The 18,161-nt window shown below is 38.3% G+C and overlaps 1 protein-coding gene across 1 annotated transcript in view; it reads right to left on the reverse strand.

The window, feature by feature from the left end:
• FASS (tonneau 2 (TON2)) overlaps positions 1–18,161 on the reverse strand; it is a 305,773-nt gene that overhangs the window by 38,071 nt on the left and 249,541 nt on the right. Inside the window, exon 12 of the mRNA XM_089402758.1 lies at positions 13,285–13,477. Coding sequence (XP_089258884.1) covers positions 13,285–13,477 — 193 coding nt within the window. The remainder of the gene's footprint in view (positions 1–13,284; positions 13,478–18,161) is intronic.

Below are 18,161 nucleotides of genomic sequence, written 5' to 3' on the forward strand. Positions count from 1 at the left end.
GTACATATCGCCACTACTTCTGTGAATCAGAACATGTATCCCATATCATCAAGCTAACAGTCACGATGTTCTTGTATATGAACTAGATTGATTCCCGGTCACATCAGTCTTTAACTTATTCAAGGTGCTACAAAGAATGCGTCCAAAACATTCCATCATATGCATAATATATCACAAGAATAGCTTGAGCTGCCATTAGAATTATTTCTACATACTATTTGTTTACAATTAGAAACATGTGTATTCAGTGTGTCTAATGCTCTTTTGTTGCAAGCCACTCCTTGCACACATATCTCGTAGACAGATACAAACTTTTGAAGGAAACTCTTCTTTTCTAGACTTATTTGACTCTATACACCAATCCAAACTTATCAAACTAGTTACTCAATACTACTAATGTTTCAAGTCCTCTCTTAGAATCATCCAATAGCAAGTTTAATTCCTTTGTCATCTCGGGCTCAAACTGCAACTAGAATATGTCCCTTTTACGATCTAATACATGGAGGCCAGGATTGTGTCATTTTTACTTCAACGGATAACTCTTTTGTTACCAAGAACAAAATAGGTCATATGAAAGAGATTCATATTATGTCATTACCAAAGTATGACACTTGCTACTCAATTTGGTTATGAGGTCCAAACAAGTTTGTCTTGCGGCCCTAAAGAATTTTCTTTGGACTTTATCAATTTGGATTAGCAATCCTTTCACAGAGACCCAACTTCGTTGACTTCTTTTGCCCTTCGAACTGAGGCTTCTTAGCTTCCTGTAATCACCCTTTGAGGCCTCTCACCCTTGCTGATCTTGGACTAAGGCCCTTCAGTCCTTTTGCAACTAGCGTTGAGACCATTTGACCGTAATCTTCAGCCCTAAAAAATCACCTTTAGATACAAACAAGGCTCGGTTCAAAAATACTTGGCATCATTTGTTCTTGGACAAGGATGAGGACTTTGATCCTCCTTACAATTATAACAAGACTCGGATGAGGGTATCCTAAACAGAGTTTGGACTCGTGCATTAGTCCTACTTTGTTCTACACTTAAACACAATCAGATCTTGGGCCTCACAACACAGAAAAACTTTTAGCCTCTTTCAAACAAGTAGCATGGATTTTTTCAAGTCTCTATAATGACTTCTCCTAACCTCGCTCTAATATCATGTTGATTTTTTATGACTTTCTAATCTAACAATTGCTTCTAATGATTCTTTAGCTGATTCTTCTTGTGTCACATTTCTCATTAAGCAATTACGCATAGAAAATCACAACAGTGAAACAATAAGGACTGTAGGATCATGAAGAGAGAGCTAAACACAAGATACCCAGATTTCACCCTGGGAAAACACTCTTCTAAGGAAAAACCCAACAACATTTTCTTAGAGAAATTATCCAATTCAACAAGGGATACAATCTGATCTTTCCAATCAAAATAAAATCAAACAAACCAGCAACAAGACCCAAGTCAAAACTAATCAAACTGTACACAAAATTCAATCAAACTTTTGCTCAGAGATTTCAGTCAACTTTGGCCAACTATGTCAAATTTCGGCCTCTTGCTCCATAAAAAATTTGGTTTGCTACCCAATGAAATGCTTAGGAAAATTTTGGCCTTTCTCCACACATGTGAAGTCAAATAGAGTAAAAATAAAGATAAGATGCATGGGCAATGCTTCGACTAGTCTGGTCAAACTATGCATTGTTTCTCTCTTTTCTTCTTCACATAGATGAACAGAAGATATGATGCTTCAGTGATCCAAATTTTTCATTTGAGGAGGACGAGTAGCATACATATAGTCATCTTATGAGCCTGAAAGGTGTGACAAGTCGGTTGGCCGAATTAACTTTGTGGGGACAAATAATTTAAATTTCAAAAATTTGGTTTCCCTCTTTTGAAGCCGACTTGAAATACAATTCATATTTATCATTTTTTTTTAGGGCTAAAATAAATTATGAAGATCGACCATAGCTACAAAATTCAACAATAAGACCCATAGATGACCATTTAGAAGGAAAACCAAGTCTATATTAACTCTTATGGATGATTACATGATGCAAATCCAAAATTAGCCTTTGTAGATGAGGCTATACATTCAAGATTCCAAAACCAGCCTTTGTACAAGAGGCTATATGTGCTAAAACTGAAATAAACATGAGCTAAAGAGAACCTCAAAGGTTAGCTCAATTGGTCAAGTCCCCTTCGTTTAAGCACCTTGGTTATTGAGAGGTCACGGGTTCAATTCTCTCGACACTCTCAAGGTCAAGCTCTGTGGTTGAACCGGCAAGAAGTGATCCCTTCAAGTGGGCCTGCCAGCTACAAATATTCCATGGATGTAGCGATCACCGATCTCTAAGGTCAATGAACCACATACAAATAAAAAATAAAAAGAGCTAAAGACAAATAAAATTACATATCACTAATCATCATAATCCTCATCCTTGTCATCAAAAATAGAATAAGATACCTGTTCAGCAGAACCACTGTGTGGATTCGTAGAAGAAGCAATTCCACTTCCAATTCCATCACCATTGCCACCAACATCAAGAGCAGCAAGAGAGATCTCGAAGTCTATGCGAAAATTTTGTGATTGTACTTAATTGGATATTATTCTCCTAACTGAGCTAATTTATTTGTCCTCTGTAAATTAATAATACAACAAATAGCGAATAATTCACAATTGCAATCTTCACAACCAAAACGTTGTGAAATATAAAAATTGGAACTGATAAAATATGCACATGAAAAAAAAATATAACACCATTGCTTTTGGACAACTGTCCTTGGAAAAACCCTGAAGAAAAACCAATGCAGCTGATGAGATTTCATTATTATTCAACAATTTGAAAGTACAATCAACTAGATCCCTTTCACTCGAAATCCTCCAACAAATATTGATCTCACTAGAAAAATAATTTGGAGACTATTTGTTTCCCTCTGCTACTCGATCTGGCCCTCTCCCGGTAACTCGCACTCTTCGAGGCTATTCGCAACACCTCTGGGAAATGTGCACAACTGCTCTTCGGAAATTCGTATAGCCCCGAAATCACCTCCTAGCAAGTCGTCTTGCCTTCCTTTGCCTATGGAATCCAATCGCTCTGCCTCCAGAAAATAGATCTCGCCTCTAGTAACTGAAATGTGGTCTCCTTTGGCAATTCGCATTAGGAAATCGAGATACTCACACTACCTGTAGTGCCCTCTTCTGAACATGAATTTGACCTCCTCTTCATGTCTCTTGGGCACTGAAAAATACTAAGGAAATCTCCTTCGGATCTATGCTCCCAAATCTTTGTTGATCTCTTTGTCTCTGATGCTTCCCTAGCTTTAACTACACCCTTGCTGAATACCTGTAACTGAGTAGTCGCATTGCTCAACTCACATTGATTTTATACATTGATGCCTTCTCCAAGCCCCTCAACCTACTTTTCTAATCTCTCGTTGGAGTCTCAACAACCAAGATCACATTTCAACCAATGGCAAAGATCACCTTGACTTCATCAATAGAAATCTCTAGAGCAAATTCAAACTTCCTCAACTAATTCACTTTAATTAACCACTTTTCCTAAGCTAGATTTATTTTAATTCTGGCTAATTAATTTAAATAAGTTGTTTCTAAGTCTTTCCTTGCGAAACATTTTCTGGGTTTTGGAGATCTCGTGTTCCTTAGCCTCTTAGACACCATAGAGACTAGAACACTTGTCTGCTGCCACCCAAAACTAGAAAAACTAACAGTTTGGGCTTTCTACATCCACATCCCACTTTTTATGATGTCCACTTGTATATTCTTCACCCTTATGAGACACAAGGCGTAGGTTTGAATGCACATTTAAAAGGTTCTTTTCCTTCTGCGATCCCAGAGTGCTCCGTCAATGTTATGCAACTAGCTCACGAAATAGAAGAAAAGATAGATCAACAACTTAAAAATTAACTTCTTCGAAGTGGCAACCTCCTTTACATTACATAAATGATCAATCCTGGATGATACAAATGATAAGACCTCCTTGGTATATATGAGAGTATAAAGGGTCACAATATAATCAAACCTACATAACAATAATAATGTAAGGAAACAACAATAACAATAGTGGGCTCCTATGGGGCACAACAATAACAACATGGGGGATACATGGGCACAACAATAACAATAGGGGGTTACACTAACAATAACAATAAGGGGAATACACTAGTATTATAAGGACTTAAGATGCCCCTCTCCTTCAAAAGAGTGTTGTCCTCAACGCTTGAGTAGTTCTGGATGCTTCTGTATAAAATTCTCATCCTCCCATGTGGAATCTTCAACGGGTAAGTTCTTCCACTTAATGAGATACTCAGAAAATAATCGATTTCATAGCTATTGGGTTCTTGTTTTCGTGACTGTTTTAGGATCAAATATGATTTTTCCTTCTTCATTAATTTATAGCAACACTAATTGAACTAGGAGCTTGTCACCGATAACCTTCTTTAAGCATGAAACATGGAAAAATAGGTGTACTCAACAAGATGCAGGAAGCTCCAATTTGTATGCCATTGTATCAATCTTTTGCAACACCTTGTAAAGGCCATAGTAATTGGGAGAAAATTTATTATCCTTCTTAGCTTGCTTGAGGGAAATCTGTTTGTATGCTTGTAGCTGTAAAAATACCCAGTCACCTACATCAAAACTTCTTTCACAGCGATGTTGATATGCCTGTTGTTTCATTTGATTCTGCGCCAAAGTGAGGTTAAATTTGGAGAACTTGTTGTCGATGCTCGATGTGATCTTCCACTACTTGAACCTTAGAATTTTCTGTTAAAGATGATGTAATGGATGGTGGATGATATTCATGAAGTGCCATAAAATGGGTCATTTTTGTTGCAGTAATGAAAGAAGTGTTATACCACCATTGAGCTAGAGGAAACCACTTGATCCATTGTGTTTGTTTATCAAATACAAAGCAATGAAGATATCCTTCCAAACATTTGTTCACTATCTCAGTTTGCCCGTCAGATTAAGGATGATAAGATGAACTATGAGCTAATTGAGTACCAAGACAAGAAAATAATTCCGTCCAAAAATTTCCAATAAAAATGGGATCTCTGTCACTTACAAAAATCTTTGGGTTTCCATGTAGTTTTTGAATTGTTTCCATAATGCAGTAGAAACTGTATTGGCTTTAAAAGGATGAGATAATGCACAAAAGTGTGCATACCTGGTAAGTCTATCAACTACCACCATGATGACACTCTTTCCTTTAGACTTGGGTAAAACCTGTGATAAAATCCATTGAGACCTCCTCCCAACACTGACTTGGAATGGCTAAAGGTTGTAACAGGCTCAAGGTCTTAATTGTCTGGACTCTAAACTTTATTTTGTTGGCATACCAAACATTCTGCCACAAACTTCTAAATATCATATTTAATGCCATCTGCAAAAAATTCCTTCTTGAACTTGTGGTAAGTTTTTAAAAATCCTAAGTGTCCTCCTAAAGGGGAGGTGTGCAATTCCAAAATAATATTTTGCTTGAGTTGGGAATTTTTACAAAGATATAAGTGACCTGTGTACCATAATGAATCATTTCTCCAGCAAAATGTATCAGATTGGATAATAGAAATGGAAAAAAGCAATGCTTCCACATCCTCATCCTTTCTTGAGAGTACCTCTGCAACAACATTTTGCTTCCCTTTTTTGTAGATGATTTCAAAGTTATAACCCAACATCTTTGTGACCCATTTTTGCTACTCCTCTGAATATAATGTTTGTTCCAAAAAGTATTTAAAACTATCATGATCTGTTTTTACCTTGAAGTGTCTTCCCATTAGTTAAGGTCACCATTGCTTTATTGCATGCAGTATTTGTCAACATTTCCTTCTCATAAATAGGTTTGTGTAAATGTTTTCCTTTGATTGGACAACTTTCAAAAGCAATGGGTCTTCCTTCTTGAATTAAAACAACACTGATTCCATTTCTTGAGGCATCATTGGCTCTTTGAGATGTTCAAAGGCCTTAGTTGCTTCTAGAGTCCAAGAAAAAGCATCGTTCTTCAGTAATGTTGTTAGAGGTGCTACTATTCTCCCATAATTCTTAACAAATTGCGATAATACCCTGTCAACCCAAGAAATACTCAAAGATGCTTTATGGTTGTGAGGATTTTCAATTCCTTAATGGCTTTAATTTTGTTAGGGTCTACCTTAACACCCTCATAAGATCCAATATGACCCAAATATTCCACCTCTTGTACTCCAAAGAAACATTTGGAGGTTTTTGCATATAATTGTTTCTCCTCCAATAGTTTGAGCACCTCGTCAACATTTTGAACATGAGTCTTCCAACACTGGTTGTAGATTAGTATATCATCAAAAAATACTAACACAAATTTTCTAAGGGTGGGTTTGCAAATGGAATTCATCAAACCTTGAAATGTGGAAGGTGCATTGGTAAGGCCAAAAGGCATGACCAAAAATTCATAATGACCCTCATGAGTTCTGAATGTCGTTTTTGGAATGTCTTCAGTCTTCATTCTAATTTGATGATGTCATGAACGAAGATCCGACTTAGTGAAGTAAATTTCTCCATGTAATTCGTCCAACAATTCATCAATAACAGGAATAGTTAATTTATATTTAATATTGAGTTTGTTGAGCTCCCTATAATCTAGACACATACGCCATGATCCATCCTTCTTGTGCACCAATATTACTGGAGAAAAGAATGAACTTTGACTAGGTAGAATTATACCAGCCTCTAGCATTTTTGCAACCATAAGTTCAATTTCACTCCTTTTGGCATAGGGATATCTGTACGGTCTGGTGTTTGGAGGAACAATTCCTGGATTCAAATGAATAACATGAGCCTGATCACGAATAGGTGGGAGGCCTTTGGGAGTCTCAAATACCTTAGAATGATTGTCCAAGACTTTTTGGAGATCTGGAGAAATAGATGATTTCGATGTTTGAACCTCTAGTGAGCATAATTGTGCAATTACACCTCATTGTTCTTTCTTCAGAAGTTTTTTCATGCCATTAGAGTTGATTATCTTTCCTAGTTTCCCTGTGATACCCCTTAATTCAACTTCCTTTCCTTCCCAAAAAAAATTCAAGAAAAGTTCTTGAAAATTAAAAGCTATCATCCCCAAAGATTGTAACCATTGGACTCCTAGTACAACATCAGCACCACCCATTGGAATGGAAAGCATTGGACTATTCAATACATATTCCCCCATGGTTAGCTTGATATTATGGCATTCTCCAGAGGAATTTATAGTTCCTCTGTCTCTTACCACCACCTGAAACCCTGGTTCTGGATATAGGAAGCAATTCAATTCCTTGGCTATCTTACAATGAATAAAATTATGGGTTCTACCTGAATCAATCAGAACGATTACCTTTTTCTTCTTCATATATCTTTCTATCTTGAGAGTTTGAGGAGTGTTAATTTTTGTCAATGCATTACAAGATATGGCCAGATTCATTTCTTTTTTCTCTAGGGTTGGTTCTTGGTGTATATCCTCCTCTTCTGATGTTTCTTGTTCCTTTTCTTCCTCCTCTTAACAATCTATGCAGAATAATTTCTTCTCAGCACACTTATGAACTTTACTGTATTTTCTATTACAATTATAACAAAGCCCTTTTGATCATTTTTCTTCTAATTGTTGTGGTGTCAACTGTTGATTTGGGGTAGCATCGGATGTGCTCTAACCACGAAAATTGGTGGAGAAGCTAAGGCACATGAGATCTCCAATACCCAGAAAGGGTTTGGACAGATTCTAAACAATTTGGGAGATATTAAAATAATTAATATTTTTAATGGAGTCCCTAAGTCTAAACTTAGGGAAAATAAAATATTAATGTGTTAGAATGGTCTAAAATTCATGATCAAGTCAGATCTAATCTTAATCGTTGATTAGGGACTTAATCTCGACCGTTGATTTGTAAACGAGAAAAGTATAAGAGGAGGCTTGAGGGTCACTTGGAGAACACACCGAGTTGATCAAGATTTCGACTTTCTGGGGCTGAGTTTGCTGAGGAAGTCGAGAGAGTGATCAAAGTTGCAACTAAGGGGCAATGAATATAGAAGCAGATAGGCAGAGATAGCACCAGGAGGATCAAAACCAAGAGTGACGGACACAAAACCAGCCAGGGGTTCATGCAGACCCAGCCAAGGCTCATGCAGAGACAGCCAGGAGCTACGCAGTGCCTTAGAGGACCAGCATGGGTGATGCAGAGGGCCAGAGGGTTAACGCAGTGCCTCTAGACGCTGACGCAAGCCAAGCCAGAGTGACGTTGGGCAAACACTAGGCCAGAAAGGGTTGACGTTGTTCCTAGAGGCTGACGCTGGGGTTTCGTGTGGCAGATTGGAGTTGTGAAGCTGCCGGAGTGATTATCCGGGGTTTCAGCCAGAACATCTGTCTCTGACTAAGATGTACTACTGTCGAGATTATTCTCTGTTGGGTGAGCCGGTTTTGGCACCAAGATTGTATTCAAAAATGGCATAATAATAAAACCCTCAAATAGTTGCATCAGTTTTCCCGCATTGGGTTTTTCTGGGGATATTGGTCCAAAAACAACAGTGTCACTTGTGTGCTTGTTTTCTTTCCTTCAGTTGATGATCTGTAATGCATTGAGCATGTACTTGTATTTATTTTTCGGTACTTACATGGTAAATAACTTGTTAATTAACAGAACAAGTAGGTAGGAATAAATCAGTAAATTACATGAAGGGTTTCTAACAGGTTAGACTTAGAAATTCCAACACCAACGTTGTAGGTTGTGGAGAAGTAGGAGCAGCAAGACTTTCATCTTTATAGTTGTGAGTGGTAGACTTCCTTGTTGCCATAATTTTTCTTTCAACTTTTCTTTGCCACCTTGAATGCCTTCTTCAATGAATTAGGTTCCCAAAGGCGAACCTCATGTTGGACGTTATCCTTTAAAGTCCCTATGAAGACATCAATCCCATGCTCCTCTGGAATATCAGTTACCCTAATATTTAATTTTTGGAAGTCTTCAATGTGCTCCGCCATTGAACCTTCTTCTTTGAGATTTATCAATTGGCTAAAGAAGGTGTTGCTCTTTGTATCCTCATAATGTGTTATCATTTCCTCCGTAAAGCTTGACCAAGTGAAAAATGGTTTATGACAACAAAGCCATCTATACCATACAAACTGATTGGGTTCTAAACTAAGTTGTAGGAAACCTTAGAGAAAGGTCTGTTTCCGGCCGGAAATGAAACGGAAACTCAAAAACTTGTACCGTACGGCCTGGAAACTCGTTTATGGCCGTACTGGCCCGTTTCTCGAGGAGGAAACGTGGCCAGTACGCCCGAAAACGAGTTTCCAGGCCGCACGGCAGAGTTTCCTCTTCTAACTTGACTTTTTCTTGTATTTCTTTAAACTCTTCGCTTCTAATTTTTTATTGGGCGATGAAAATATCTTTTGGATGCTTCTAGATGCCTCTCAAGTTATAAAAAAGAGGATTTTTTTGAGTGGGGCAGCCTAATGTTCAAGCCTATGGCCCTAGTGTTGATATGCAGTTCATGGCAATGTTAAATTCTTAAAGTAAAAGTGACATTCTCCTATATTTTTCATTTTCATCCTTTTACTTAAATTTTTAACATTACCATGAAATGACTCAGGATGTTTGAGAGTGGTTTCGCCCTCACTGGATTTCATATGGACAAAGTCAAATTTTAGATCTCACTCAAAATCCAGCGGACTTATCTGTTTTTCAAGGTTTCAGGATTGGGGGGATTGCAATGTTTCCATCGGATTTTGTCACATAGTAGGGTATGGAACTTGTATTTAATCAAGATAACCAAGCCCTCTATGCAGGTGAGACTCCCAATAATCAAGAGCACGTAGGGTACTAGGGTATGGAACTTGTATTTAACCAAGAGCACTAAGGTCGTTCCACTATGTAGGAGGAGACTCCCAATCAAGCATGAAACAAGAAATTAGAAATTTCTAGTGGTTGATTTTGGATATTGCTATTTTCATTATGTGATCATTCATGAGTAAACGTGATGCAAATTTAGAGACTTATAGTTTATGCATTGACAATTGACAATATAACCATAATGTAATAAATTAAAATGTATCATACATGCTTTATGATTGCACATATTTCTTAAAAGTCCTAATATATATATATATATATATATATATATATATATATATATATATATATTGCGTTTCCCCGTTTCCAAAATTTGGGGGGTTCACATTTCGTATCCATGCCCGTTTCGGAAACTCGTACCCATTTCCCCATTTCGTGCAACTTAGGTTCTAAATATAAATATGCAATACGTACCTTTTGTGAGGGTCGCACATCATGTAGATCAAAATATTGCTCCATCTATAATATCCATGTTACCAGATCCTTGCCATTAAACTTTCTCATATCGATCTTTGGAATGTGGTAGGTCTTCAACCCAAAGTCAGTGTCTCTAAAATCATGATTAATATTCCTTTTGTTCTCATCATGAGCTTCATGGAATACCTTGTCGCCATTAGGAAGCATTTCTTGTAGCAATTTGGTCAAACCTTCCTTCAAACCTTCTATTTCTGCTTTTAAACCATCCTTCAAGCCTTCCATTTTTTGTTCTAAAGCATCCATGATCCCTTTTAAACCATCCATCTTAACATTCATCATCGCTTCCAATTCATTTTTGGTTACTCTTTGTGAGAGTGAAATTTCTTGCACTGGGTCTCATAATTTTGATATATCATGTTGTATTTCTTCCTCTTTTTCATGCATTATAGAAGAATTTTCTGGTTGCTTTACTAGGTGTGTTCATTTTTTTCTTTCGAGAAATTTTGGAATCAAACAATGATATCTACGCTTCTCTATGCCTTTTGAATCACTTCAAATTGATTTTTCAAACAAACATACAAAATTTCAAAAAATTACACGCATTTTTCTTGTTTTTCCGGAGCTCGATATTGAAATTGTTGTATTTCTGTAATTTCGGATCTCCAAGATCTAAAATTTTGTCTTGTCGTAGCCCTATGAGTCTTCTTTCCAACCCCACAAGTCAAACCAAGATTGGATTCTTCAAAAAAGAGCTATGCCCAATCTCCCAGGTTGACCTAGTTATCGACTAGTACGGAGTGGTGTCACTGTTTTGACCTTCGGCCTCGAAAATGATACGCGAGAAACTAGAGTCTGTGCACTTTCAACAACTTTTTACAAAATTCAAATCCGATTCTCCGAGAGAAAGTTATGACTATTTTCCCTAGCTCACTTGTTTTAGATTGAATTATGGATTCTGCAAAAACCCTAACTTCCTCAAATCATATCTCTGAAAATATAGAGAACCAAGATCTGAAATTCGTACACGAAGTTCACCAATATTTTGCCTCCATGTGGTTGCAAATTCAGCTTCTGAAGCCTCGTAGAAAAAAAAAGTTATAGTGAAAATACCAAAATGGCCTGTTTGAAGAAGCGAAACCCTAGAATCCAAACCTCTGATATCAAATGTTATGCAATCAGCTCACAAAATAAAAGGAAAGATAGATCAACGACTTAAAAATTAGTCTCTTCGAGGGGGCAACCTCCTTTACATTACATAAATGATCAATTCCTGGATGATTCAAATGATAAGACCTCCTTGGTATATATAAGAGTCTAAGGGGTCACAATATAATCAGAACCTACATAACAATAATAATGTAAGGGCACAACAATAAAAATAGTGGGTTTATATGAGGCACAACAATAACAACATGGGGGATACATGGGCACAACAATAGCAATAGGGGGCTACATTAACAATAACAATAGGGGGAATACGCTAGTATTATAGGGACCTAACACCTACCCAGAAGCTTCTAACCATATTGCCAAGAGGTACTTGACTAGTGGGTAGAGTGAGTGCCTTTAGCATCAGGCAAGTGTATTACCATTCAATTGGCATGTAGGAATGGTAATTGCCTAGGGGGTTCACCATTTTTGGTCAAAGGTATTGACCTTGCTCCAATTGACGACTTCTTGAGCTGGTGACATTGCTCTGAGTAACAACTTGTTTAGCATAATGTTGATGCAGGATGCTTTCCACATGCTTCTAGATTAGAACATGAAGTGGATGGATACATTAACATGGCAAGCTCATTCAATCTTTTCTTGGGACGGAGAAATTTTTCAACAAAGTGGACAAAGTTGTGGTCAGTATTCCCAGCTACAAGTAGGCTAAATAAATGGAGGGAAATTCAAATGAAAATTTAAATTTCCAATTGATCAAGTCGGCCCTCCAAAAGGTCAAGTCAACCCACTTAAAGACACATCACTTGGGGGACAACCTATCACTACATATTTCCATTCAATCTCGCCACTTCAAGAGCAATTCAGATCATCTCAAAATGCCTAATCTTCTATTCACACATGCGACGGAGCTGAGGAAAGAGGCCGAGTTTTCTCTGAGGAAGATAAGTTGTTGTGGCAGCCGAATTTATCTTGCATTTGATCAGCATTGACCAGCAGACTAGCTCACACGTGTGGCCACAGAGTTTGACTATTTGATTGAGATTTTGTGGGCAGTTCCTCTGGGTAGTTGACCGAATTTCGGAGGAGCTGTAGGAGGCCAAAATTCAACCCTGTCAACCACAGTTGACCAAATTTCTGAGGCAGCAGCAGGAAGATCAAAATTGGTCTATTTAACCAGGTTTGAATTGTTGGGTTATTGTGTTCATTCATTTTTATAAAAAAAATTGACTGGAAAAATCAGTTTGCCCTTTTGTTGAACTAAACAATTTCTCCTAAGAAAATATTGTTGGGTTTTCCTTAGTCAGGGTTTTCCCAGGGTAAATTTCAGGTGTTATCAGTGGCAGAAAACTGTGCTTGGTTAATTAGCACTCAAAAAAAATCAACATCCAAGATTTGTCACTATGATTGTGTAAGTACAAGTTGCAGTTTATTTTATTGAACACACACACACACACACATATATAATTTCCATCACAAAAAGTTGTTGCTTGAAAATTTTGGTTGAGTTCTAGCCATTTCGTACCCCGTACGTCTTGATTCCCCATTCTGGAAACCCATGCAACATATAAATAATTGATTTTGTTTAATTTTATGAACACGTCGTTCAATTCAAGATTTTCAGTATGGTTTTGCAGTATTAATACAGAAAGTTCTTTTGTCTCGCTTTGCAGTTCGAATTGGATATTTCACATGGTATTTCATTGGGATTATAGAATCTTAACAAGTTTGATAACATATGTGGCCTACCAAAAGAACTTAATTTCTTCTAAAATCCTCTAATACAATAGAAAACCATGAACAGAAAACAGCAGCAAGGAATGAAGTTAATATTTTCTTTACCTAAAAAGGGTATGGATATCTGTTGTTGTGAGGCACCCTCTTCCATCGAGATCAAGGCAACGAAATAGATATGTCAGGCCCTCAGGTGTATCTTTATTTTCCAGAGCCAACACAAAGTCAAGAAAGCTGTCAAAGTCCATTTCTCGACAATTTCCTCCTCCACTTTTACCTCGACGAATATGCTCATCAAAGACTGCAAAAATAGACATGCCTCTATTATCACATTTAGTTTCATGGACAAAAGTCACCATAAAATATATGATATGTTGCAACATCATTTAAGATGGCTTTCAACAACAATTAAGAAAATTTGCAGCAAAAACACAGTTTTTTATTAAACAATTAAAGCACACAGAAGCAGGCCTGAAATGAACATTTACTTTGAACAAAGAAGGAAATCTAATGCAATAGAGCTCCTTTATTGAATTGTGTACCAAAAACACACATCCCTATTTCTTTTGTCTTTAACTGATCATCTTGTATTCTCAACAAAACTCTTAATAATTTATCAAATAACAGGATATACAATTTGTGATCTCCGACGTCTCAATTTTGAAAGCTAACAGCAGCACTCTATCTTAAGATAACAGAAAATATCTAAGTGTATGCTTCTTCCAGCTAATGAAAATCAAAAAACAGATTTCAGTTCAATTCTAGAATAAAATTAAATTTCATAAGCATAGAAATCATAAAACCACTCCTATCGACATCATACTGCCCCTGACATACCAGCTACACAGATAGCTAATCAACAATGTAGTTACTTCCATAAAACCTAGAGTCCCTCAAGCCGTGGTCCAGCAGCAACTTGAAGCATCTGTTGTGACAATGACCCAGATTCAAAACATGGTGGTTATGCTCTTCCCCTGCATAGGGTTTCCCAAATGTGGCCATTGTTCATATTGAATATTATTGGTGTAGCCCTCCAGCCAATTATTGTGTGGCACTAGCAAGGTACCTATAGAAATTATGACACTGGAAGAGGTTCCAAGGAAACTACAGAATGAACAGTCAGCTCATATAGTCTCTCTATGCTTTGTGTTAGTACTCGCTAACCATTAGAAGGAATTCTTGTGCAATCTAGAAGTAAATTGTGAGATTTAAGGACCAAGTAATGCTATCCAAACGTGCTAAATGCTTGCTGTAACATGAAACATCAGACACGTAATCTGCATTAAAGTACTCAAAATAGCAAGGTATAGTGCAGATTTACACCTAAGGATGGAATTCTTCCTTAGGAAACATGTAAATCTGTAATATCAATGCATTTATTTTATGTTGTGGGTGCTTTAGATATTTAAAATTTTGAAAAAAAAAAAAAAGAAAAAAAAATAATTGTATTTGCCAATTTTTTGCCGATTTTTATCGATTTTTTCCCGATTTTCCCGATTTCGGATCCTTGTCGATTTAATCCCGATCGCAATGTTCGCAACACTGGTCTCAACCTATGACATCCTCATGGAAGGTTGCTTCTTCCGTTCTGCCTGATGGTTTGCTCCCTCAGAACTAGAAGCTCTTTCTGTGATCTAGCACGATCCTGGGTGTCCTAACAACCTGTACAATTTCTTCCATTCAAACACCAATCACTCTGTTGATTCTATGCTCGAGCCCTTATACAAGAACCTATCCATCGGAGACTTGTGCAAAAAAAATATGCATGTAGTCCACTCTAACGATCTTCAAGAATTTATCTTATGCCACTAATATGATTGAGCAATTATAAACAAAAAAAATTCAACAGTAAATGTAGCAAAAACAGTAACATCATAAAGATATAGCCATGCACAATAGGGACAACAAATTTTCCCTGGGAAATCCAAACTTGGGAGAAAACCCTGCAACATTTTTTCTAGGAGAAATTATTCTTCAACAAGGTTTACAATTCCAAATTGTCTAGAAATTTGTGCCAAAAATTCAGGTCCAAACTTCAACCAATTCGTCCTCTATCTGCTCCCACGTGTGATTGTTATAGAAGAGACACGTATCATATGAATTGGTCAAATGAATATGTCACATTATTTATATATACAAGTGGCATGGCTATATTTAACCCAAGGGACATGTCCCTTCATCAGCTGGGTCGACTTGTCCATTTTGAGCCTACATAAAGCCCAATAAAAAATTGAATTTTTATTTTTATTTTCATAATTCTTCTAGGTCGACTTAAGAGGCCTCTTGGCATGCGGGAATACCTCCCAATGCTACACAAAAATCAACAATAGGATCACCAAGAAAGATTCAGCATGAAAAAATTAATTTTAGCAAGTGCATGTGATGTATGTGGTATTACCAATTTATCTAAAACTCTTAGTATGCCGCATTTTGCAGCATTCTTCCACTAACATGGATGCCATGGAGCACAAGATTTCTCAGTTGACAAAATTGGATGAGAACAAGACAAAGGCCTTTGACCATCTTTTCAAGAACCAGGAAGCAAATAAGAGGAAAATCTACATGAAAGCTCACAAGTGAGACTTCCAGATTCAAGACTTGGTGTTGTTATGTAACAACAAAAAAGAAAAATCTAGTAATCACACTAGGTTTGAAAGTCTTTGGTTAGGGCTTGTTGACCACTCTGTGTCAACGACCCCATTGTAGTATACCCCTTTTTTCGCAAAAGGGATCTATCGTGTTCGAGTGTTCGTGTCTTTCAGATTTCATCATCAGTCGGCAGTTTTGTAAAGATGTCAACACATTTTGTTGGAATTTCTAAGTCTGACACGTTAGAAACTCTTCATGCAGTTTACTGATTTATTCCTACCTACTTGTTTTGTTAATTAACAAGTTATTTACCATCTAAATACTGGAAATAAATATAAATACATGCTCAACACATTACAGATCATCAACTGAAAGAAATAGAAACAAGCACACAAGTGACACCGCTGTTTTTGGACTAATGTCTCCAGAAAAACACAATGCGGGAAAACCAGTGCAGCTATCTGAGGGTTTGATTTATTAAGCAGTTTCAGAATACAATCTGGGTGCCAAGTCTGGCTCACCAAATAGAGAAAAATATTGGCAATAATACCTCTCTACTTGAAAGCAGATATTCCGCTGAAACCCCGGATAAACACCCTGGCAGCTCCACAGCTCCAATCTGCCCCATGAAACCCCAGTGTCAGCCTCTAGGGACTGCATCAGCCTCTCTCTCGCCCAGCATTAGCCCAGCGTCACTTTGGCTTGGCCTGCGTCAGCCTCTGAAGGCATTGCATCAGCCCTCTGGCCCTCTATGTCACCCACGCTGGCCATTTGAGGCATTGCGCAGCTCCTAGCTGCCTCTACGTGAGCCCTGACTGGCTCTGTATGACCCTTTGGCGACTTTTGCGTCCCTCTCTCCAGCTACTGCATTGATCCTCCCGGTGCTATCTCTGCCCCTGTGCTTCTATATTCACTGCCCCTCAACTGCAAATCTGATCACTCTCTCAACTTTCTCAGCAAACCCAACCCCAGAAAGTCGAAATCTTGATCTCTTGGTGTGTTCTCCAAGTGACCCTCAAGCCTCCTCTTATACTTTTCTCGTTGACAAATCAACGGCCGAGATTAAGTCCCTAATCAACGGCTAAGATTAGATCTGGCTTGATCCATGCCTTTTAAACCATTCTAATACAGTTTTATATTAATTCACATTAATATTTTATTTTCCCTAAGTTTAGACTTACAAACTCCATTAAAAATATTAATTATTTAATATCTCCCAAACTATTTAGAATCTGCCCAAACCCTTTCAAGGTATTGGAGATCTCATGTGCCTTAGCCTCTCCACCAAGTTTCGTGGCTAGAGCACATCCGATGCTAACCCAAATCAACACTCCCTCTTAGCGAGGACTATGCTCTAGCAATACTCCTCACTGAGTATCACCCTGATCATTTGGCATCAGTCCCTGTGTTGATACTAGGCCTACTTCCCATCATCTGCTGCACTGCTACATCTTGTATTGCTGCCCATGGCCCTACCACTGCCACTATTGCATCCGTACTGCAACTCCCTCTGCATCCGTGCTGCATTGTGCTGCCCATAGCACTATCATTGCTAACTGTTGCACTGCAACTCAGCTACTGAGAAGTAAGTAACTGATCTCACAACTCTAACATCTCTGTCAAACTATAAACACTCCTGATGCTGAACCTCCCTCTGTCACTGACAAGTTCTCCCTCTCTAACCTTTGCGTTGCTGCAACAACTCAATGCATCTCGCACCGTTGCACACCTCTCTGTGCCATCTTGCACTGGTGCAACACTCCCATGCTTCTCGCACGGTTGCCTCACGCTGTCCTTGGAATTCTGCACTGTAGCTCCCTTTGTCGCTCTATCCGCATCTGTCTCTACTGACATCTGCCAGTACTGCTACTCTTCTTCAGGGCTCCTGTAGCAAGGTCTAATCCAAGAGGTTGGGTACTTCGAGGATCCTGCCCCTCATCACCTATAGTCCGTCTGACTACAGCTTGATGTCTCCCCACTTCCGCTCAAGTGGTGTGTGTGCACTCATGGCATAGTCATCATTTGTCTCCACTTTCGTCTCTGCCCTTACTGGCGCAGCCTTCATCTCGGAGGCCTCTCCCTTGCTCTTTTCCTTGGACACTGGGTCGCATAATGACCCAGCTCCCCACAATGGAATCATTTGACCTTGGAGAGATCCTTCTTCTTCTGTCTCTCTCCCTCAGATGCTAGGGCAGCATCCTCCTCCTCCTCCTCCTTGATTCTGTTCCCCTTGTCGCTGCTTCCCGCCTTGCTCAGGCTTCTGATCTCTTCTTGGTGAAGAGCAGCCCACATTTTCTCCCAATCTAGAAGGGTTACCCTGCCCAATATGCTCTGGACAAACACCTCCCAGTCTTTTAAGACTGCGTTCAGGGTTGTTCTCACCATCAATTCTGGAT

This window comes from Pinus tabuliformis, chromosome 2_1, assembly GCF_031772625.1.
Source record: "Pinus tabuliformis cultivar Carrire ecotype Pingquan chromosome 2_1, CPIR1, whole genome shotgun sequence".
Lineage (NCBI taxonomy): Eukaryota > Viridiplantae > Streptophyta > Pinopsida > Pinales > Pinaceae > Pinus > Pinus tabuliformis.